At 33.4% G+C, this 25676-nt stretch overlaps 1 protein-coding gene across 1 annotated transcript; it reads right to left on the reverse strand.

Moving 5' to 3' along the window:
* Positions 1-2166: 2166 nt before the first annotated feature.
* Positions 2167-14993, reverse strand: LOC136845849 (leucine-rich repeat neuronal protein 1-like). The gene is made up of 3 exons (XM_067116254.1): positions 14656-14993; positions 4258-6744; positions 2167-3596 (listed from the first exon to the last, which is right to left on the reverse strand). The coding sequence occupies exon 2, from the start codon at positions 6537-6539 to the stop codon at positions 4443-4445; it is 2097 nt and encodes a 698-aa protein (XP_066972355.1). The 5' UTR covers positions 6540-6744; positions 14656-14993; the 3' UTR covers positions 2167-3596; positions 4258-4442.
* Positions 14994-25676: the final 10683 nt, after the last annotated feature.

A 25676-nucleotide genomic window follows, 5' to 3' on the forward strand; every position in this document is an offset into this window, starting at 1 on the left:
AGAAGGCATTCTATTTTCCAGATAGCTTCGTTCAACTTTTCATGTTTATAACTTGTATGTAGCATGTCCTTTACATATGATATTAGAATTACAGGCGTTAACGCCCATACTTGTATGTCAAACCACGGGTTTTATTCCTAAAATGCTTAATTTAAGCGTCGCATGTCTAGAACAACTTTGAGACCACTTAAAATGAAAAAAAGGAAAACAAAACATCTCCAAACGAAACAACGCAAATGAGCAAAATAAATATACATTTAAAAGGGGTGTCTGGTATAAGATCCTGATTTTGAAACCTTACAGGAAGCAAGAAGCTTCGTAAGATAAGGGAATATTTAAGAAAATAGAAAGTGTTTGAAATTATAGTCAAGAAAATCTTTCATTAAATAACGAAGCCTCTAGAGATAACAATAAATGCCTTTGTTTTATGGGAATAGGCCAAGTTCTTTTTCACATTTATCAGATACAGAAGCATCACTATAGTCACTGTAATGGTTTACAAGTACACAATAAATTTTTACAAAATAATAAAAATTTTTATAGATGAAATTTCATACAAAGAACTTACCTTTACTTTGACGATAAACAAGAAGCTTAGTTCTATGATACCAGCCATTGAATTACATGCACAATCCGGCTGTGGTTTGCAGTTCATCAAACTGTATTTATGACTTCTGTTGAACGTATCTCCAGAAATAATTTTCAGTAGAATAAAATAAGGTCAAAGTTCAAAACATACTCCTGATGGTCGACGGCATTAACAGAAAGATCTCGACAACATTACCCAAGCACCATAACAGTTCACGACCAACACAAGACTGGCGGAGTGGGTTAAAGTGTTTCAGGGTTTGGTCAAACTTGAGAGTATTAGCTCCATGGAAAGTGCACTTTCTTCAAAGGCTTTTTATAATTAGAACTAATTAGATACAACTGTAATATCTAGGGTTCCTTCACTTGAAATGCGCGTGGATGCAGTATGACTTATTTTTGGCTGTGTCCACCTGTCGCTACCTGTGTTCCTGGCACAGACTGCTACTTTCTTGGGAAATTATGGGTTCCACATTGTCAAGTTCAGGGAGCAGAAAGCATGGAATGCTTATTCAGTCTATGGTGAGGCTACAGTGTAATGTACGCTACAGAAATAGTCAATTTATAATAAATGAAAAGTAACTCTGATCCCTAAAACGAAAGCATAGGTCTTAAAGGCAAGAAATGAAATCAGTAATCACCTCATTTAATTATAGGATAAATATGCAAGGACAAAAAACACAAAAATATGACTCATTTATAAGGAAACCTACAATAATAGCTAAATTATTTCTCAATATAAGTGACGTCTTAATCCCTATAAGATTCTAAGCTGCATGCATTAGGAACGCCATTGTTATTTCAAGCTACTTCTAAGAATATTAAAATGTCAAGAACTGAAAGCTATTGACAATGCTGGCGACTGAGGAATAAAACTCTTTGCTTCGAAGTGAACACTACCTGCACCTATTTATTTTTCTATTAATTTTTCTGAGACTTAGAAATTCCCACTCGAGGTCAATAATAAATTTCATTCTGTGTAAAAATAACATTTTATTCTGATAGCAAATTGAACATTATGAACGTAAGAATTAGGCAAAGCTTCTTATTTTAAAGCTTGAAAGTCACACATTTTTGCCAGAAAATGTCTTTCGTGTTGATGATTTCATAAGAATATATATATATATATATATATATATATATATATATATATATATATATATATATACATACATGAATGTACACACACACACATATATATATATATATATATATATATATATATATATATATATATATATATATATATATATGCATATATATGTGTGTATATATATATATATATATATATATATATATATATATATATATATATATATATATATATATATATATACTATATATATGTATGTGCGTGTATATATGTACACACACACACACATACATACATATATATATATATATATATATATATATATATATATATATATATATATATATATATATATATATATATATATATATATATATATATATATATATATATATATAAATATAAATATATATATATATATATATATATATATATATATATATATATATATATATATATATATATATACATATATAATTTATATAAGTCTGACAAAACACATAGATTTAAGGGCATGATAAACATTAGTAATAAGTATATACATATCCATAGATTTCCATCCATAATTATATACAAAGTATTCATACGTACACAGTCATTCATACATACTTACAGTCATACACAGAACACAGTGCATGTTCTCAGTTTAATCAATACGAGTTAAAATTGGTCACATGTGCAAATAGAAAGTCGAAACGAACTGGAACGATTTATGAATTTTTGGTCAAATTTATGGTCATATACACAATACCATTAATTTTCTTAAATGTTCTTTACTTGTAAGGAATTTTATTTAGAGAATCAATAAAAATATGACGTCTGCAATTAGGAAGGAATCCCACACATAAATAGGTATGTACACTTCACGTTGAAAAGCCTACGAAATTTGTAGGCATTTGTATTTACAGAGTTCTAACCTGCTTACCCTTGAGGTCACCGAAGAGTTATACCCCAGTTTCTCTTCATTGCACTTAAATCACACCTTTATCATTTCAGTACTTATTTATATATTTCTCATTTTTCCAAGATGTCACGGTGTTCGTGAAATGAAGAAATCATTTCTATGCCTTCCACTTTTCATCCAATAATTTTCAATTCTTTTGACGTAAATTTGCCTCACTTTCAACTTGTTTTCCTTTACTCCTAACTATATCTTTAACACTGATTATGTACGTGAGTTGCTTTGTATTTATATAAGGCATCTTATATTACAACTTGAATGACATTTCAGTAATATCGACAATTATTTATAACCACTGTCACTCTACGATAATATATTTCACAAAACGTGCATGACGAAATCTAACACTAGATATTTCAATTTCCAAAATGATTTTATGACACGTCAATAACTTCTATACATCTTTACCAAAAAGTCTTAGAAAACGTTTGCTGATGTCAGAACTACTTTCTGTGTGTTGTGACGCGAAAGAAACTTTATTTTTCATGAGTCTTGTCACTGTAAGTCGACCAATAAGTGTGTTGTGACAATAAGGAAAATTCATTTTTTTTCACAAATCATGTCACTGTAATTTGACCATTAAGAAATACGTCTTAGAAAAAATCTGCTGAATTCAGGACTACTTTCTGCGTTGTGTCAAGAAGGAAAATTAATTTTTCACGAGTCGCGTCACTGTAAGTCGACCACTAGGAAGGCAATTTGAAAGGCAGGTGCGAATGTGACACCAGATTTTCGGTATTTTACTCACCACCATTTCCTTCTAGGTATTTTTATCTCGTCTCGTGAAACGGACTCGTTCTTTCTCTCTCTCTCTCCTCTCTCTACCCAGAAGACAGTTGTGTTTCTCTCATGACAGGGAGCGTGTCCACCTGGACAGTGTAGAGAAGTAGGTCTGGAGATTGCAACGTGGACTCCAGATTACTCTTCAGGCCACTGGGGTGCGTACTACAAGAGCTGGAATAGAAGGCAAGGGAGATATTTGGATGGGAATAATTATCGTTTGGTTCAAAATGCGAAGACCAGTAGTGAAAATGACTTTCTGTACACTGCCAGAAACGCTTATTTGTAAATCATTAAACAGAAGCTACGTAATTTCTGTTCGCGTTTTCAGTAAGTAATTAATAAAATCAACAATTAGATTGCTTAATGATATGACATTCCTGCAATGCTTTTAAAATTTTCTCCCATATGTATCTATTTAGTATGCAGGCATATAAACCACAGCTGTTTTGAGGTTGAATTAAACTTCTAGGTAGTAAATGCTACAAAATTCTCATTAAAAACTAAATCAAGGTTAAAAGTTTTAATCAATTATAGTTTCTAATTTTGGAGGTACACATTTGAAATTCTGTCAAGGGCATATATATATATATATATATATATATATATATATATATATATATATATATATATATATATATATATATATATATATATATATACATACATATATATATATATTATATATATATATATATATATATATATATATATATATATATATATAATATATATATATATATATATATATTACTTTAAAGATTAATAATATAGAATCTATAAACTTAATGCGTACATTTTTCCAGAGAACTGTAATCTCTGGTACGAAACTTACCTCAAAGGCTCAGGAGACAAATGCTCCCCAAATGCACTTGGCTGAGTCTGGTAAGCACTTCCCTCTAGAGGGTCGTACAGAGTGGAGGTGGTTGGAGATCTGATCGTGGAAACCGACCTCACTGGCGAAGGAGGCTTCTTCTGAGTACAGCAAGGAACCAGGCCACTGAAACGGCCAGCTGACTGTCAGGACCCCAGCAGAAGAGGCCTGTAAAGACCGACCAACGGGATCTTGAAGCTGTCTGTGCTTTTGTCAGGCGTCTCGTAAAATCTGTGTCTGTGGCTTTTCAAGAGAGATGAGATGAGATACATCGTCAGGCAGGTTAGGAGAAGCACTATTCCCAGTAGACCAATCACTGTTAGCAAAGATATTCTGTAGATTCCTCCTGAATTCATCTCAGTTTCTGCAGTGGTGACGTAACAGCAGGAGATTTCCAGCCAGTATCCAGTGCCGTCTTCGTAACCGAGGCAGAACTGGTAATTCGTCTGAGCCCTCAGGTGTCTGATGGTTAAAGTCTTCCTAGATGGACTTACCTCGATTACTTCCTTCTCCTCTAACTCTGTCCCGTTATCACTTACTCTGTTGTAAACTATTTTGTATGAAGGGAATGCGTGCTTTTCAGTCCCGTTCCAAACTAATGTGACATATGTTGACATAACATGAACAGGAAACAGGAAAATATCTAAACCAGCTGCACTTAGCGTTACGGAACTTCTCGCGCTCCCAACGGCGTTTTGAGCCACGCAAGTGTAAGTTCCACTATCCGCTGGCTCCAGGTGATAATAAACTAAAGTCCCAGGAGGGAAGAATCGTCTAGTAATTTCATTCAAAGTGGAATTCACCAGTGAATTATCTGGCAATATCCAATGTAGCTGCGGAACAGGCGAGCCAAGAGCTCGGCATTCTATGACTTGCCTCTCACCTATTTGCCCAACAATGTACTGTGCCTGGGTTAAGTTTAGAACTACTGGAGGACAAACCTTCGGTAATCTTGATATATCAAGGTACTTCAGAAGCTTGTGTTCATATTCAGCTGGTGTCTGGCAAGATATATGCTCTGCCTCACACAGGGTTATGTTTTTGGTATTATCTTTACTGACTAATTTTCTAAGCCATCTCACATTACAGTCACATCTGAATGGATTGTCGTGAATGCATAGTTGCAGCCCCTTAGGCAAAAACTGATGCATCTCTTTCTGTAGCCCTTGGAGATTATTGTTATTGAGGTGAAGCTTTCTCAACGAATCAACGTTCATGAAAGCAAGAGGATCAATGTAAGTAAGCTTCCTATTGTCTGTTATTTGTATCAGAGTGACGTTCACTAGGTTATAAAAGGCTTTTGCGTCAATGATAGCCAACTCAGGCATCCGGCTTAGGCTAATGTTGATGACACTGAGATGAGAAAAATCTAGGGGTTTAATCTTATTGAGGGGATTCTGGTCTACTGCTAGTGTTTCTAAGACTGGAAGACTTTGGAACGCAGCTGTTGGGATTCTCGAGAGCATGTTACTCTCCAACGCCAACACTTTCAGATTTAGAAGTCCTGAAAAGGCCCTTGGGTCAATAGTGGAAATGACATTCCCAGTCAGATATAAAGACCCCAGTGACCCCATAGCTCTGAAGACAGATGGGGGTATGCTCTGAATTTTGTTGTAGGAAAGATTAAGTATGACAAGACTCTTCAGACCAAGAAACCACTCCTTGTAGATGTGAGTAAAGAGATTATGTTGTAGATCAAGAGTTTTCAAATTGCTCAGCTCCACCAGTGTTTCATTGTCTAAGCCTTTAATTCTGTTATTGGAAATGACCAAATGTTCTAGGTTTCCGAGACTCACAAAGTTGTCACGAATTACTGAAGAAATAACATTTTTGCCAAAGTTTAGGTACACTAACTTTGACACGTTGGTAAATAACACCCCAGGTCCCATTGAGTTCAGTCTGTTCCCAGATAAATCTAACTCCTGTAATTCTTCCAAGTTTTCAATACTCTCAGGAATTTTTGAAATTGAATTTGCCCTCAGGTCCAAAACTTGAATATCTCTGGGTATATCACTTGGGAATGACTTTAAATTCATGCTAGAGCAGTTGAAAGTCAACATAATCCTCTGAAACCTATTAGATTTCAAGTCGCCACAGGTACAACCCTCGTAGCAAGTGGCGTTGTAGGACTCTGCTTCTAGGTCACTAGGAAAAGCGCCGTCTACCATCCTCATCCAAGTGATGAACAGCTCTACAATGAAGCATATGTTAACGCAGAGTTTGCAGATCATCAAGAACTCCATCGCAGTGATGCAATGCCAGAGGTCTCTGGACTGATGGGTGTTCTGTTATGATGTACACGAAGGAACTTTTGGGACTGGTACTTGTCGCGTATGTGATAGAGCAGGTAAAATGATTTCCACCAGGACTTGTTCAGTCTGGCTACATTGTTGTTGTTCATCTCTTATCTGTAATTCCTCCTATATCTCTAAATTCAGAGACTTCATCCTGAAAAGAAATAAGATTTGGTTAATTACTGATATTTCAAGAATCATTAACTACATATACATGCATACAAAAAGATATTTTATAGCAACGGATTCATAAAAATATTTTGAACACATTCCCAAGGTAAAAATAACAAACAGAAATGACTATAAAGGTATATACAGCCATATTCTATTTTAATAAAATATCTCAAAATATTTCCAAACCCTTCACTATTGTGATGAATATAAAAAAGTTCGTTCTAATACCACTATCTCCTATAATTTAGCCAACTAACGAGGCAATAAAATCAATAATTGTTCAAATCATTAAAAAGTAAAAATAATATATGGTCACAGTATTACAATGACGAGCCACGGTTCTGTCAATCACGATCAGTTTCAATGATATATTTTGTTGTTATTTATTTACAGGCAGCTCAAAAAAAAGGACTATTAGTAAATGCAATAAAGATTTTTTTCAGTATTACTGCATAAACAATTAATATGCAAACGATAGTGTATGGACTGCATAAAATCTTTAAAGTGGTGATGGCATTCTGATCAAGAATAACAAATTGTTGTCTATGGTTATATGTGTATATACTGTATATATATATATATATATATATATATATATATATATATATATATATATATATATATATATATGCATATATATATATATATATATATATATATATATATATATATATATATATATATATATATATATATATATATATATATATATATATATATATATATATATATTATATATATATATGTGTGTGTGTGTGTGTATAGACATATATATATATATATATATATATATATATATATATATATATATATATATATATATATATAAAGGCAGAGAGGAAGATAGTAAAGTACAGTACATAATTGCCATTTAATCACCTCACATTATCAACGATGTAAGAACCAAGATGATTGAGAGGATAAGATCTTCCTTAGGCATCCCCAATAAAAAAAAAAAAAAAAACAAAAATGGAAAACATCAACAAATCCCAGCAGGTCAGTATTGTCCTGAAAGGTTTCCTCAGGCCAGTCATGGGTTTTGTGAAACGAGAGACGGTCAGTTGAGGTCTCCGCCGGGTAAAGAAATTTCAATCTCGTCTTTCCCCTACAACAATGGATCCACAAAACTGTACACGTCGGATCTGGCGTTCTGGAAACTGGAAGGGATGTGTATATATAGGGCTCTACTGGATCATTTCACTAGAGGAGGAATGTGTAAATTTGTTCTTTTGGTAATTTTCTTCATCTTCAATGACTTAATTTCTTAAGCCCAAATTCTGTGAACGAGACTTTACGGGGAAATGACGTTTGCAGTCTTAATTTCTTTCGAACATTATTTTTGGGTGATTTAACCAGAGCAGAAATTTGCAAATCTGTTTTGGGTTATTTTTATTTTGTAACGCCACATTTAGCTAAACCATAATATTGTGAATATGATTTTCATCTAACCAGAGCAGAAATTTGTAAATCTGTTGTTTTGTTAGTGACATATTTAGGTAAGCCAGATTGCTGTGAGTACTGTAACATTTTAAAGGAGCAACACCGTTTGAAATCCTTATTTCTTTCGAGCATTCATATCTCATAGGTAAAATTGGCTTAGCAGAGGATCTCAGTAATTCTCAGTACCAAGAGAATGTAATCTAACATATACCTAAAAGCACTATCTTTTTTATTAAAAACAATTGAAAGCACGAGCTTTCCATTGAAAGATATTAAGATACACATTAAAAACTCAAAAGTGGTGACCGAGAAAGACGCGTAAATCAATTTTTTTTACCAAAGTTATTATCAAATTTTAAATTGTTACATTTATATCGTTTGATTATATCTAATTTTTTTTTATTTTTGTTGTTTTGTAGTACAAATGCTTGTTGAAAACACACAACATCAACAGAGATAGTAACACTAGTAAATCAACAGTAAAACTTCACACTCCTCCAGTAAAACAATTCCGTTTATAGACAGCCAGATAAATTACATACACCAACACACTTCAACAGTTCATCTGTTACAGAGAGAGAGTCATTTCAGCCAGACAGGAACAGCGGGAAATAGAGAGAGGAGTGGCATTAGTACTGATAAAGACATCCGGCATAAATTTGCATATTCATGGAAGCAATTATTTTATGAAGAGCAATTTGTATTCTCTCACAGCCAGAGGGGAACTCAAAATGCAATGTCACTTCATGGAGGGGTTCTGGCATTGTCCCATTGACTGTCATAATGACCACTAATTGTGTCCACAACTCAATTTTTTTTGGCAGGTGTATAACACGGTTTTCGTTCTCTGATGAGTTGCTTAGACAAATAGCAGGAGGTTATACATTTAAAGGAGATTTATATACATAAAGAACTTTACTTTTATACATACATACATACATACATATATATATATATATATATATATATATATATATATATATATATATATATATATATATATATATATATATATATATATATATATATATATATATATATGTGTGTGTGTGTGTGTGTGTGTGTGTGTCTGTGTGTGTGTTCAGCTTCACCAGAGGGGGAATGTACAAGAACTCGTCAAATTTTTCCAGGTGAATATTCCAGATTTTCAGCTGGGCATATGTTCCAGTGGGAAAACCGAGGAGTTTTGAGAAAAAAAAAAAAAAAAAAAATATATATATATATATACATATATATATATATATATATATATATATATATATATATATATATATATATATATATATATATATAGATAGACAGATAGATAGATATGTGTGTGCATTCAAAACACCTCTGTTCTCCAGTGGAACATATGTCCAGCTGAAAACTTTAAATATTCCCCAAGAAATATTTGATGAACTCGTTCACTTTCCCTCAACCCAAATCTTCTTTACGAATTGGAAGTGCATCTGGTGAAATTGAATAGGAGACGAATGGATCAAGCAGCTGGAATCAACTGCCTTCGTAGTCGATTCGGAGTTGAGAGGAGGAGGGACCAAGTGGCGAGATATTCAGATACAACAGGCGTCTAGTCATGAGATTTGCATTGGTTAGGAGACGAATCAGTCCGGTTTTTTTCACTCTCAAACCTTTTTCTTCAATTGTTCTTCCATCAAGCGGCAGATGGAAGGTCGTGGTGGAAGAGAGAGAAGTCTCTCTCTCTCTGTCTTTGTATATATATTTATATAATATTCTTTTCTTATTCACTTTAAATTTCCTCCTACTGCAATAGTTTTACACCGTCAGCAACAACTGTATAATCAGTAAACATAAGTGACTCTACCTGTCACTCCAAAACTATTTCATGTCCCTTAACATTGAAAATAATTATATCTCTTATCTCTTCCTGTCTTAGAGCCTATGATTTCTGTTATAATCTTTTACTAGGTTCGTGTTAGCCACTGTCTCTTTAGTCTAAATTTCCTCTACGAACTCGCTTCGTAATACACTCATCTTTTTGACTAGCCCAAACACGCACTGCTCTTCGCCTAGTAATCCTTCAGTTACCAATCTTACCTGCTTAATGAAATTTGTGTCATAAGTTTTCCATTTATTATTAAGTTGTCACACTCTAAGGTTAACCAGTTTTGTCCCCTCAAACATAAATGGACAGCTTTCCTATCGTCCACTTATTCATATGCATATACATACACTACGGGGCAAAATGAAACATTGAGCATCAATCTTGACCGATTACGTCTTGATTTTTGTAGGACATCTTCAAGAGGACTGGTCAAGATTCAAGATTCATATACAATTTCCCTGTCGTACATATACAGATTGCGTGAGCTGGTGATTTCAAGTTAAGTATATCTTAGTTTAACCATACCACTGAGCTGCTTAACAGCCCTCCTAGGGCTGGCCCGAAGGATTAGATTTATTTTACGTCGCTAAGAACCAACTGGTTACCTTGCAACGGGCCCTACAGCTTATTGTGGAATCCGAACCACATTATGACGAGAAATGAATTTCTATCACCAGAAATAAATTCCTTTAATTCTTCATTGGCCGGTCGGAGAGTCGAACGCTGGACCAACAGCGTGGTGATTTCAAGGTTGCATGCATACATACATACATACATACAGACATACATGCAACAATAAAGAAAATAAGAAAAGATAAAGAAATGAGACATGCACTTGACTAAAGTTTTAATTACTTAAAGTAATGGCGTTTATATTTCCTTTATTCAAAACGGAAATGAAGGAGAGTATCTCAAGAAAGAATTCTTTAGGGAGAATGAAACGTTTTAATAAAATATTAAACTTCTGTTTCAACTCAACTCTTCAGTGAGAGCCCTGCAGACTTTGAAAAATATAACAATTAATGGATTTTCACCCATGTTCGTGAGCATACGGTTCATGTGTGAGGGTGTGTAGGTGTGTGCGTGTATGTGTCTGTGTGTGTGTATGTGTGTACTGTTTGTGAGTGCAAATAAAAAAGTGTAGATATAAGAAAGCAATCATAAAAAAATTTCCTTACTTAAAATTATTTACCACGTAAGTATTCCTGTTCCCTTAATAGTAAACTTAAAGACTTGTCCATGCAAGAATGAAATTATTTTAATTTTGGATTTTTCTCTACTTAATTGCGTATGGTTAAGACATACATCGATTCCAAATGATTAGTAAAAAAAAAAAAAAACAGTATTTCACTCAGCCATAAACATTCACAACACAATAAATACAGAGACTGAAACAATCTGAAAATACAGCAGGAGTTGTTTGTTCTTACTGTTTTCCCCACAAAGTTTGCAAATCATGCAACTTGCAATGTATGTGATGCAAGCTGACTGATAGGCATTTTAGATGAGGTAAATTAACTTTTTTTTCATCTTTCTCTCGTGCTTTGAAAGATGAAAAAACAGAAAGATGTAACGTTGAAGATGATAACACGGGAAAGGAGCAATATTCCATATAAAGTTGAGCAGAGAACTGTAATAACAATAGCAAATATATACTCAGTTTATAATAATAATAATAATAATAATAATAATAATAATAATAATAATAATAATAATAATAATAATAATAATAATAATAATAACCGTATCAGAGCAAGTAGCATGATAACATCAACACTAAAATCAAATTAAAATAAAGCTTGATTTTTTAAACTGAAATCATTTTTATACAGGTTCTTGCATCATAAATTTTTTCTTTCTAAAGTTGAAGCCGCTAAACAAAATTGCATTTGAGAAGTCACTTTCCTGACATTAATCAAAACTATGTTTCTCTCTATTTGCATTAATATAAATACAACTATCAAAACACGATTCTGTCCAGAAAGTATAGATATAACAAATAAAGAACAGACGTCTTTCTTACTATTTTATATAAGAAAATGTCAGGACAATGAAAATTTACAAGAGTAATCGCTGAAACAGAGTAACGACTCACAGAGATCCCGTAAGAGCATTGCTGTCGGATTCTCCACAGCTTAATGGGGGCTCCCACTTCAAAGTAGGATTGAGAGGCTAGCTGGCAAACACACACACACACACACACACACACACACACACAGAGAGAGAGAGAGAGAGAGAGAGAGAGAGAGAGAGAGATTCTGAAAAAATGAAATGGTATTTGACGAGGAAGTTTATTAGTCTTCAGGATTTGGGAAGACCAGTGAGAGAGAGAGAGAGAGAGAAAAGTTTCTGAAAAAAAATGAAATGGTACATAACAAGGAAGTTCGTTGGACTTCAAGAATTTGGAGAGAGAGAGAGAGAGAGAGAGAGAGAGAGAGAGAGAGAGAGAGAGTTTTAAAATGAAATGGTACTGAACAAGAATGCCTATCAGACTTCAAAAAACTTGGGGGGAGAGCGAGAGAGATTCTGAAAAATGAAATGGTAAATAACAAGTATGTTTATTTGACTTCGGGAATTTGAGAGAGAGAGAGAGAGAGAGAGAGAGAGAGAGAGAGAGATTCTGAAAGAAAAGAAATGGTACTTAACTAGGAAATTTATTAGACTTCCAGAATTTGGAGAGAGAGAGAGAGAGAGAGAGAGAGAGAGAGAGAGAGAGAGATGGAAGGGCTGTTATATAAAACATCGAATGATAATGTGTAGCATTAAAGTGTATAAAAAAAAAAACATGGGTTTAAGATACACGAACCTGACCTATTTAATACCTCCATCTGGGCAACGACCCACAACAGTCGACTAACAAAAGCTCAATAGGAGCTCACTGGAATTTTAAGGAACCTGACAATGGCGTTTCCTCTCGTTCGCTTCGGGAATCGAACTCAAATAATTCAGTTTTTAAGCCCAAAGCTCTATCACTTGTGTAATGAGGACTGTGTGTAGAAGAGAGAGAGAGAGAGAGAGAGAGAGAGAGAGAGAGAGACGCGTCTGTCACATCAGGGTGCTTAATCAAATACTATAGGGGCGCCCTAGACTGACAGCCGACGTGAAGGCCTGATTGGATGCTCTCTCTCTAGATCCCTTGTCTCGTAAATTTGGAATTTCTCTCATCTCAAATCCCGCCCCCCCCCTTCCCCACAAAAAAAAAAAACTGACTTATCTACCCTACGCTTGTGACATTCAAATAGAGTGAAAATATCAAATTTTCACTATGTTTGAATGTCACAATATCAAATTTTTCAGGTATGGAATTAGGTGACTCAATTTATTTTATCAGTTACTAGCACACGACCGCAAACTAAAGCCAAGGAATATTAAAAAGTATATATAAATGTATAAAAGAGTGCCTTAGATTTTTATTTTTGGTTGGGGTTGAATATGTTTCATATAGAAAGTATGATGAAAGTGTTCCAGTTTTATTTAATAATTTCTTTATTAATGCTCTCTTACAGAGGTCTCATTTTGCATTGTCAATGGTTTTGAAAGATTTTTAAATATATTTTTCATAAAATTTCAGTATTTCAAGGTTTTGTTCAAAATACTTTCTGAATAATAATAATAATAATAATAATAATAATAATAATAATAATAATAATAATAATAATAATAATAATAATAAAACATTCACAGACTATGTACACACAATATATATATATGTATATATAATTTATATATATATATATATATATATATATATATATATATATATATATATATATATATATATATATATATATTCAAGTTCCATTACAGTAAAAACGGTAAGTCATAAGTAATACTGAATTATACCATAAATTTGAATACACGCATTCTAAAGTTATAGAGGGCATTGTTCAGTGGAGCAATAATTACTAATGATCTAACTGCATTGCACTAATAATGAGATATAAGGAGAAAGGGTTCAGAAATTTACAATTAATGACTGAGACTGTAACTTCAAAAGTTATTGGGTTGAAATCATTAGTCATTTTCGTGGCTTAATGATGCGAATATGTTCCTTGGAAAATAGACAATTTATCAAGTAAAATTTTAAAAGTAAATTCTCATCGTTTTATTATTTTAAATTCTATATTGTCTGTCTCTACACTAAGAGAGAATTAGACTGAGGGTTGATATTTTGTAAAATCTAAGCTTGGAAAATATAATATTTCACCAAATTATCATTTTACGTTTGATGAATTTTGCAATCGTAAACGAAACTAATTATATCTTGCCACTTAATCAAGCAAATAATTTTAACATGCATTTAAGATATAATTAAACTTTTTAGGGGGTTCTAAAAGATGGTTTTATGGAATAGTCCTGAAATTTTTGAAGTCTGATTAATTCGCATCGAAAACTTTAGTAAGTTTTAAAAAATCATTGAAAAATGTAAAAAAGAATATATATAGTACTTAAATTACAATGAAACTGATATGTGTTTAGTTAGGATTCGATAATGTAAAACAAAATATTTAAAACTATCTAGAAATCCACCTCACTAAAAATTACAATTGAAAAAAATTATAAATCAAAATTTAGAAAACATGCTCAATATACACATAGGCTTACCTTCAATCGAGTCTACATCTGGTTAAATTTTCTTTTCAAAGAAATTTGTATTTTTATGAAATTCAGTGTCTCTGTTGAGTATTCCTTTTCATCTACGAAACTTGGGAGAAATTTTGCAATTCGTTAATAACGTTTCTGCATGTCCGTACGACAAAGTGTATATATAATTCATTAGACACTGTCTAATTATTTGAGAAGGTTCTCTGTCCTCACTCTTTTTCCAATCGTACACATCATCATCTTCGTCAAGAAGGGTCCCCCATTACAGTGCTAGAAGCCAGAGCTGCGAACCACCTTCCTCAACGACTGCTCAGGGGCAACTGAACGCCTAACACGATTCAGAACTCTTCTGTACCAAACTGAGGGATATGGTAGCCACCTTTAGCGAGTTGGCAACCTGTCGAAGTCTCTCTCTCTCTCTCTCTCTCTCTCTCTCTCTCTCTCTCTCTCTCTCTCTCTCTCTCTCTCTCTCTCATTTTTTAAAAATGAGATTGTTTATTTTCATTTTCCGAACTTGGTCCTTTCCACTAATAATGGGCTCGGATTTGAGAGGCCGAATTGGTCTCACTTATAGAAGGCTTCTTTGTTAAACTCTCATTTCTTGAAGGATATTTCTTGCAAAATAATGGTTCTTCTTCTTCTTCTCGAGTCTTTACATACCTCCTGCGAACTACAGAAGGAGGGAAGCATCTCCTGCCCTATAGCGAGTAAAGTACTCAGCAAAGAAAGATGAGATTGAAGGAAAAAAGATGGTGTGCTCATAAGGAGTTTTTTTTCTTTTACTCGTATTTTAATATGTTCTCTTTCTCTCTCTCTCTCTCTCTCTCTCTCTTTCGTGCAAACTACTCAGCATAGAAAGATGAGATTAAAGAAAAAGATTTGTTTATAGAGAAAGAATGTTTTTTTTATTTATCTCTCTCTTTCTCTCTCCTCTCTCTCTCTCTCTCTCGTGCAAACTACTCAGCATAGAAAGATGAGACTAGAGAAAAAGATGTGTTTATAGAGATAGAATATTTTTTTTCATTTCTATCTCTCTCTTTCTCTCGTGCAAGCTACTCAGCATAGAAAGATGAGATTAAAGAAAAATATGTTTTTATAGAGAAAGAATATTTTTTAAATTTTTATCTCTCCCCCCCCCAACTCTCTCTCTGTCTCTCTCTCTCGTGCAAACTACTCAGCATAGAAAGATGAGATTAAAGAAAAAGATGTGTCTATAGAGAAAGGATTTTTTTCTTTCATTTCTATCTCTCTCTCTCTCTCTCTCTCTCTCTCTCTCTCTCTCTCTCTCTCTCTCTCTCTCGTGAAAACTACCCAGCATAGAAAGATGAGATAAAGATGTGTTTATAGAGCAAGAATATTTTTTTTTCATATTTAGTTCACTCTTTCTCTCGTGCAAACTACTCAGCATAGAAAGATGAGATTAAAGAAAAAGACGTGTCTATAGAGAAAGGATATTTTTTTTTCGTTTTTATCTCTCTCTCTCTCTCTCTCTCTCTCTCTCTCTCTCTCTCTCTCTCTCTCGTGAAAACTATCCAGCATAGAAAGATGAGATTAAAAAAAAAAAAGATGTGTTTATAAAGAATATTTTTTTCATTTTTATTGTATTTCAATACGTGCCCTCTCTCTCTCTCTCTCCTGTTGGGGGGTGGGGTTAAGGTACATATTTACTTGCTCTCGAAATCTGTATTTGTTTTCCACTATGCACCGAACATTAGCCTGTGTTAGCACTCGCGCTATTGTTGCCGATCTTTATTCGTCAGGGATTTTGGAATAAGGGTCTTATTTGCCTTCGACTTTTTCCCCTGATGAGATTGAAAAGTGGAGGAACTCGAGCATGCGCAGCCAAGTTTCGCGTACGGAAGGCAGTTAGACGAACAGACGAATGTTACGTGTTTGTGTTGACTCGGGAATATGCCCGTGAAATGCCATTTGCGTTCAACATGAATACTTATACTTTTTTATAACTTCCACATTGGCGAAAGCCCTTGAGAAGGAAATGTCAGCACTCGAGTGAATAATTTTTTTTTTTTTTTTTACAACTGGTGTTTATTTTAGTCCAAGATTTCCCAGCGCAAAGACATCTAATCCTGATGTATTGAGGATCTTTGCAGATGCAAGAGATTTCTTAAGGCGAATTTGTCAGTTTTTTCTTTTTGTCACTGTGCACATTTGTCGAGATTCCAATAATGCCCTTGAAGTGAATACTTTTTTTTACTTTTATTTTGTACTTATTTTTGTATGTTGCATTGTTATACATATATACGTATATATACATACATAAAAAACAAAACACACACGTACACATATATACACACACACACATATATATATATATATATATATATATATATATATATATATCAAATACACACATACATATATATATATATATATATATATATATATATATATATATATATATATATATATATATATAATATATCAAACACACACACACACACATATATATATATATATATATATATATATATATATATATATATATATATATATATATATATATATATATATATATATATATATATATATATATATATATATATATATATATATATATATGTACATATATGTACGTGTGTGTGTTTTTTATGTATGTATATATACGTATATATGTATAACAATGTAACATACAAAAATAAGTACAAAATAAAAGTAAAAAAAGTATTCACTTCAAGGGCATTATTAGAATCTCGACAAATGTGCATAGTGACCAAAAAAAAAAAAAACTGACAAATTCTCCTTAAGAACTCTCTTTTAGATGATATATTCTGAATGCTCATTTGTTTTTTTTTTTTCTTGTTGGTGAACTTAAGTGAAAGTTTGTTTATGAAATAGTTACTGTTAATGTATTGCAAGTTTCTGCGGAACTTAAACTGAACAGAAATTTCTGTTAGGGAGACTATTTAGTTTCCTTGAAGCATATGATCTTTCTCAGTAATATCTGTCCCCATTAGAAACTAGAGAAGTCTGTGTTCATCCATCTTGAAAAGTAATTTAAAAATCAAAACAAAGTTCAAGCTGTTTTTCCAGGGAATTACTATCACGCAGGTAAACAAATCTTTAACATTTCCCTCAGTTTCCGTGTAAGATTCCTCCAATAACGGAAGCGAACTTATAATGAAGCTAATCTATAAACATTGGATTACAGATGATACCTTTACGTAAAACATGAGTTTATTTTGTTTTATGTCAAGTCTGGTGTCTCATTAAACCAGACTCCTTGGAGCTTAGGTGGACTTTATAGTTTCCAGGAATAGTCTCTACCAGCTCCAGAAATCCAGATTATTAACTTGATCCCGGGATAAACGTATTGCAGATCCGGAGAGACGAAGGATTTGGAACTCGATGACGTTGTAATCTCGAAATTGGCTCGGGCTTAAAATATCACGAGGCTCCTCTTTATCTACTCAGTAATTTGTTTCTGGCCGAAGATATTTCTCTGTAAATCGATCTTTCAAGCTGTCTATCTATCTATCTGTCTGTCTATCTATTTTTCTGTTGACGAAATATACGTTTAATAGCTCTTGGACATGAATGTGCTCGGCTTCTGTTTGCTTGAATATTTAAAGAAGAATAAATTCGTTCTAGATCGATGGAATATGAAAGGTTGGACTATATTTGATTTTAGGATGCGTCACCACTTCCAACCGTTTAGGAATCATATTGTAATAGTGAGACTGTGATATAAGCTGAAGAAATATTTAATTTTAAAATACTTGGGCATAAGTACTGTTTCTCTCATTCCTTAAACGGAAGGAGGATTACAGACTAAAATATATAACTAATGCATTCTAAATGCTTTCAAAACAGTGCACCAGTTCCAAACTACACAGATTCATAAACACTGAGGTTGGGGGACAGTTTTTACATTTGACCAAAGGGCAAAAATAATTTTTAACTTTTGTTACTGTATTTTTCAAAGTGGAAGCATATCTAGCCTTTGAAACTGTCAATCATAGTAATCAGAAATAAAATTTGGTTAAGATAGTTGATAATTGTGATATCCTCGAACAAAGTGCAGTTAAGAGGAACGGTAAAGATGCCATGTTGTGAGTGACTTGTAATTAGACGGACGGCTTCATTCCCTTGTGCATTCTTACAAAAGAGAAAAATCACAACGCTGGTAAACATTTATAGGATACAAAAAAGTAAGGAATCCACTCATTTGAGTAAACCCATCTTGAACGCTGAATATCCTGACACATGCAACGTACATTACAAGAGTTACAAGAGAAAGACGTTTTGTGTCTTGAACAATAACCTAAACACCATTATATTAATTAGCGTATATTGTCCTTGAAGATTCGTGTCTTGGTCACCTAAGACTGAGATGTTTATACGTATTACAGTCAGAGTGCAACAAATGATCTGGGATGTAGAGTGGCCTTACTTCTAAATAGAGCGTTGCTCCAAATACAATGTATTTACAAATACAACCGAGTCACTCATTTAAACGCTTAAAACGTTTTGATAATCAGTTGCAATTCTTGGCGTGACCCCTTTTAGAATTCAGTAATGCGAATGAAAGTTTTACATATTTGAATTTTTCTTAGAGAAAACTTATGAAACGTTTTTTTTTTAATCTGACAAGATCGTTGGTGGGAGCCATTTTGGATTCAAAAGTGCAAATGGAATTGAAATCATATTTAAATTCCTCTCAAAATAAACGTTTCCCTTAAGTTAAAGAAAGAAACTGGCGATTGGGTCTGCGAAATATAATCAGCGACTGCTTTCTAAAAACGAGTTATAACCTAGTTTGAAAGGATTTCAAAATGCCTTATTTACACGTCTTAATGTGCTTTCCTGTATGACTGCTCATCAAAACAATAAAAACTGATCGTCCTTTCAGCTGCGTAAACACTGTCAACATTTCTATGACAATTCACCTTCGCAAAAATTCCTGTGACAATTCAACATCACATTAAGATTCCAGTTGGAAACCATTTTTTTTCTCTCTCTCTCTCTTTTCACTCACTTCCTGATTCCAGATTTCAATTTACCGGAGAGCTGGAATCCGGTAATGTCCTTGGCCTCGTTCCATTTCCCTCCCCCTTCCTGAAGCTTTAATGGAGACACTTGCAGTCATTGAAAAAGCTTAATGAAGAGATCTTAATTATACGGTTCCACTAATTGCTCTCCGGCCTATCAGAATCCCGGGAACTCATTTTCACTTTCTTGAGTTCCCTTCTTTACTTTTTTCTCTCTCTTCGGTCTTTTCTTATTCAGTCACCCCATTTCCTCTTGATTTTTTACTTCGTAGTGGGAGTAAATTAGTGTCCCTGGCTTACATTTTCTCAAATAGCTTTTATTCACTGGTTTCGTTTGAATAGTCTTTGGGGTTTAATGTTGACTGTCTACACCAAAATTACATTTCTGCCTCATTAATTTGCCTGCAATATATTCTTAAATACAGCCTACGTAATCAGTCAGTCTTAAAATTCGGATTTTTTGTAAATATTTTCTCTTTCTTTCTCATTAGATTACCTGAAATATTTTTTTTAAAATACGGCCTATGTCATCATCCACTATTAAAATTCAGGCTTTTTTTTTTTTATAAATATTTTCTCTTTTTCTAAATTCCATTTCCTAAAAGAATGACTTGACATTCGAATTTTTATGTAAAGGTTTTTTCTTTTTTTCTGAATTCCATCTCCTAAAAGAATGACTCGAAATTCTAAGTATTTTTTGTCAATGTTTTCTCCTTTTTTATAATATCCCTTTCCTAAAAGAATGACATAGAAACAAGCAAAATAAACATTAATTTCTCATGTCGAAAAATGTGAATAGAGAGAGAGAGAGAGAGAGAGAGAGAGAGAGAGAGAGAGAGAGAGAGAGAGAGAGAGAGAGAGAGAGAACAAATGCAGATTGGGCCCATATGTGCTTCAGCTAACCGCCAAAATATGTCTGCAGTTTTACTAGGATGAGAATAAATTAAGCCTCATCGATATATGGAATACCAATAGACAATTAACAGAATTCCAATGCCTATATTTTTTCAGCTTCGTATTGGAAGTTCCAATTTTGCCTTACATGAGATCGAACGCCAGGAAATGCCGCACTGCACTTTTAAACTATGAAATGATTGATGGTAACACATTAATCATTTTTGAAAAAGGTAAATTAGAAATAACTGGTCATTACAAATTAATGTCTAAACCAGCTATGAAATTATACGGTGCCTTTTCATCATGGGGTTTCTATAATAAAAAGTGTTCCATTTGACTTGTTTAGTTTTTTTCGCATTCACTGAAGTAAAAGGTAATTAAATGGCTTTATCGAGTTTATTTCAGCGTTCAAATGGTTCAGTGTACTAAAATTTTGAGACTTCCAAAGCAAATGCCTCTTCCTAATTTGTTTTAATTAGATTTTTATAATTGTTTACCATCGTATGCTTGTAAATCTCTTTATTTGAGGACACTCACTTCTCTGACTCTCTCTCTCTCTCTCTGTTTATTGCTCTGTGTCTGTGTGTCTGTCTCTCTCTCTCAGATTTACTTCGTTTTAATTTTCTTTTTCTTCTGTCTTAAATATTTTTTGCATTAAGATTTCTATCTTTTTTCCCTCTCTCTCTCTCTCTCTCTCTCTCTCTCTCTAAAGTTCCTCATTGGACGGGTGGATGCCGTTCTCGGCTAGCACTAAGCTGGGCCCGCGTTCGATTCTCCGACCAGCCAATGAAGAATTAGAGGAATTTATTTCTGGTGATAGAAAATAATTTCTCATTACAATGTGGTTCGGATTCCACAATAAGCTGTAGGTCCCGTTGCTAGGTAACCAATTGGTTCTTAGCCACGTAAAATAAATCTAATCCTTCGGGCCAGCCCTGGGAGAGCTGTTAATCAGCTCAGTGTTCTGGTTAAACTAAGGTACACTTCTCTCTCTCTCTCTCAGATTTACTTCGTTTTAATTTTCTTTCTCCTCTGTCTTAAATATTTTTTTGCATTAAGATTTCTCTCTTTTTTCCGTTTCTCTCTCTCTCTCTCTCTCTCTCAGATTTACTTCGTTTTAATTTTCTTTTTCCTCTGTCTTAAATATTTTTTGCATTAAGATTTCTCTCTCTCTCTCTCTCTCTCTCTCTCTCTCTCTCTCTCTCTCTCTCTCTTACATTATCTTAATTCATAAAGTGTGTGTCTCTCCTGTAATCTTTTTAGCCTGCTTCCACGAAAATATCACGTTTGACACATCGTTAATTAAGAACCCGACACCTCTCTCCTCTCCTTCACTCTTCACCAACAAAAACAAAAAAAATAATAAATAAACAAAAATAAAAATAGAAAGTACTCGTGCTTGCGGACATACTCTGTCTTTCGAAAGTATGAAAGAGGTGTAGAAGACACACCCCAATTCCCCCGCCCCACCCCCCAAAAAAAAATTCGCGCCCTCTTTAAAGAATTAAGTTTAAAATTTTGGCCCCGTGCAACGAAAAAAAAAAATAATAAATAAAATCAGAACAGAATTTGTTCAAACGCCTTGTTATACCTGCGCTGCCTCACTGGTACAATAATTAAATCTTAAAAAAAATATTCGTATAAATTCGCTTCCTTACGGGATATTTTTATATATTATCTGTTTTGAAAGAAGTGTCACATATTAATAAAAAAAATCACGTTTGACACCTGCATTAATTATATATGCGTATGTTGTATAAATGTATACATTTATACAACATACACATCTACCTATAAGTCAGCAAGAGTTTTGGATGGAATGTTTTTGTATGTAGGTAAGCTTGGACAAACGTATAATAACAACTAAATAAACAGGTATAAGTATAATACCAATTAAAATAAACAGTTATACTAATAATATCAATTAGAAGGTATACGTATAATATCAATTAAACATGACAAAAATAATTGCTCGCTTACGTCACGACTGCAAATACGCACTTTAGTCCATTCACAAAAATCTGAAAACTCAATTAATGGTTATTATCATAGTCAATATATAACGACACATCCTCTCTCTCTCTCTCTCTCTCTCCCTCTCCCTTCATGAAGTGACATTGCGTTTGAGTCCCCCTTTTCCTGCTTTCAAAGAACGCAAAATTGCTTCTGATAAATTGTTTCCGTGGATATGCAAATTTGCGCAGCGTGTCTCCATCAACAGGAATGCTACTCTTCTGCCAATTATTATTTTCTGTCAATTTCCGTTTGATGGAGTAATGTGCTGCTGTGAGGGGGAACTGTTTAAGCGTCTGTAGATGTTCTTCTTGGTTTTGGTTCTTGGACAGAGCTGTTTCATTTCCTGTGAGGGTTGAAAAATTGGGGAGTCCGTCTTCGGCTTAATTGTTGTTCATGTACTAGTCTAGATAAATAAGAACTTTTCATTTATTGCTCCAAATAAAGTTTTAAGTAATTTCAATACGAAAAGTAGATCATTCTCACAGCTTGTAATCCGAATTTTATTTCTTGTCCAAATATGCAAGACTTTCATTACTTTACTAAGAAATTTACAATGTCGTGGTTAAAATGTTGTATATTCAGAATCCACAATTATATTAATAAATTGTACTATGTGTAAATGATACAAAACTAACAATACAGTTTAAAAACAATACAAGTGATTGATATAACTGTGGAGTTTTAATTTTCACTGGTTTCTTACTCTACAGAAAATTTTAACCATCTCCCATAGTTATCAATTCGAATTTTGCGTGCTCGACTGAATTTAAAACTACTGAATAATGATCTTGGACTAAAACGAAAAATAATCTATTACCCATCACAGTTGCCGTCAGGGGCTGATAAATTTCATTAAAACGTCCTGCATTCTTTAAAAAGACAGAAAAACAGATATATAATTTTGACAATGAATTATGAAGCCAGGCTTCAGACTAATCTGCTGTCAATTTGTTTATCAATAATGAATTTTCAATTAATGCAATTATCATATAAAGTCGTCCGTAGAATTGCCTCATCATCTGAACATTTAGAATTCTTGTATTGGTAGCTATCTTCCAAATACCATAATAAAATGATATGTTCAATTATCTGTTGATTAAAGAACATATTAATTAAAGAACATATTAGGAGAACTGAAAAGTCTCACAGGCAATAAGTCGAGTATTGACGATAAATACAGTACAGATAACGAAAAGTAAAACCAAAACATACGAATAAATCTTCTAATCCAAACCATTTCACGGAAGTCAGTCAGGACTTTCAGTCCGGTAATCACACCATTATCTTTCCTCTCCATTTTCGGATTGGGTGATGGGAAGAACTTAATGCAAGTATAATCAGGAGTCCCATTTATATCTTTGCATTAATAGACACTCGTCGTGAGCGAGAGAGGAACGCACAATACCCTCTTAAGAGGTCTTGCAGTGCATGGAGATGGTAATTGCTTTCCCTCATTATCTGCAGGAAAAATTTGCAGGATGTTACCCCTGAGCGTTTTAGCTTCGTGAGAATTTTTTTTTTTTTGGGAAGGGATGTTGATATCTGTCAGCTATAAGTTTAATTAGTGGTTTTTGGATGTTTTCTTAGTTCTCCTATTTGTCCCTCGTCCTGTCTGTCACTTTATGTCTTTGTCTGTCTGTCTAAGTCTGTTACATATATACACACGCACAAACACACACAGATACTGAACAGGTTCCTAATTTCAAATATTATATACGTCAAAGGACATATATATATATATATATATATATATATATATATATATATATATATATATATATATATATATATATATATATATATATTTATATATATGAAATTTTTATCACAATCTTGATTTATACAGTATACAATCATGAAGCTACAAATGTCGTTTAATATCCAATTCATGCTACTTCGGGAATATCCCCGATGGGGAATTATCATCGAAGGGGAATTTTTTAAGTGGCAAATGGATCGGTACCGCGGCGGTCTCGATCTCGACACAGTACCTTCCAGCGACCCAGTCGACGCTCAGTGGTTTGACCATCGACTGGAGTCGTTGGAAGGTACTGTGTCGAGGGCTCGAAACCCGGCGGTACTGATCCATTTATCACTTAAAAATTTCCCTTCGGTGATAATTCCCATCGGAGGTATTCCAGAAGTAGCGTGAATTGGATATTAAACGGCACTTGTAGCTTCATGACTGATAATATATATATATATATATATATATATATATATATATATATATATATATATATATATATATATATATATATATATGTACATATATATTTATGTATATATATATATGCGTGTGTGTCTAAATATATATAATCTCCATAGTAATTCATGCGAACTTATCGCCATAGCAAACGTATGAATTACTTATGGAACACATGAGATATATTACGAAAGAAATGTATCCAGATAATTTTTCACATAATTCTCATTAATATCACCAAATATCTTGTTATAATGTATAGTCCAATAAACCCAAACAATATAATTATCAGATATTGATGAAATTCAATCCGAATCAAATCATATACACGACAGATTCCTATTAGAAAAGCAATACAATTCCTGTATGATACGAGCTGACAATAAGCCGACTTGTATATTTACCAATGCTGAGAATTTTCAAATCATATTCCAAGCATTGATATCTGACGAATTATTACTCTGTTGAAATCAATCCCAGTGCAATATGCAATATCAACTCTTCTTCCCAAGGTAACTGGGATTACGTGAGAGATATTGTTGCAAAAAAGGAGGTCCCCGTTTGTTAATTGCGCTAGATCTTCGCTTTGGCGCAGAAATCCAATTTCCAGGGAGCGAGAAATGATGGTGAGAAAATGAGGGTTTAGGAAAAATCAAGACAGACATTAAATCATCATTGGCAGTACTTCTCCACACCTGGTTGATCACCTTTTGGCAGGTAATAAGGATCTCTCTCTCTCTCTCTCTCTCTCTCTCTCTCACTGTTTCTCTTTCTGAGATAGACTTCTGGAAGCTGTACATTCGTCTAATTCAAATTTGCATGCATGGTTACTAATGTATATATATATATATCATATATATATATATATATATATATATATATATATGTATATA

The sequence above is a fragment of the Macrobrachium rosenbergii genome, chromosome 14 (genome assembly GCF_040412425.1).
Source record: "Macrobrachium rosenbergii isolate ZJJX-2024 chromosome 14, ASM4041242v1, whole genome shotgun sequence".
In the NCBI taxonomy this organism is placed as follows: domain Eukaryota; kingdom Metazoa; phylum Arthropoda; class Malacostraca; order Decapoda; family Palaemonidae; genus Macrobrachium; species Macrobrachium rosenbergii.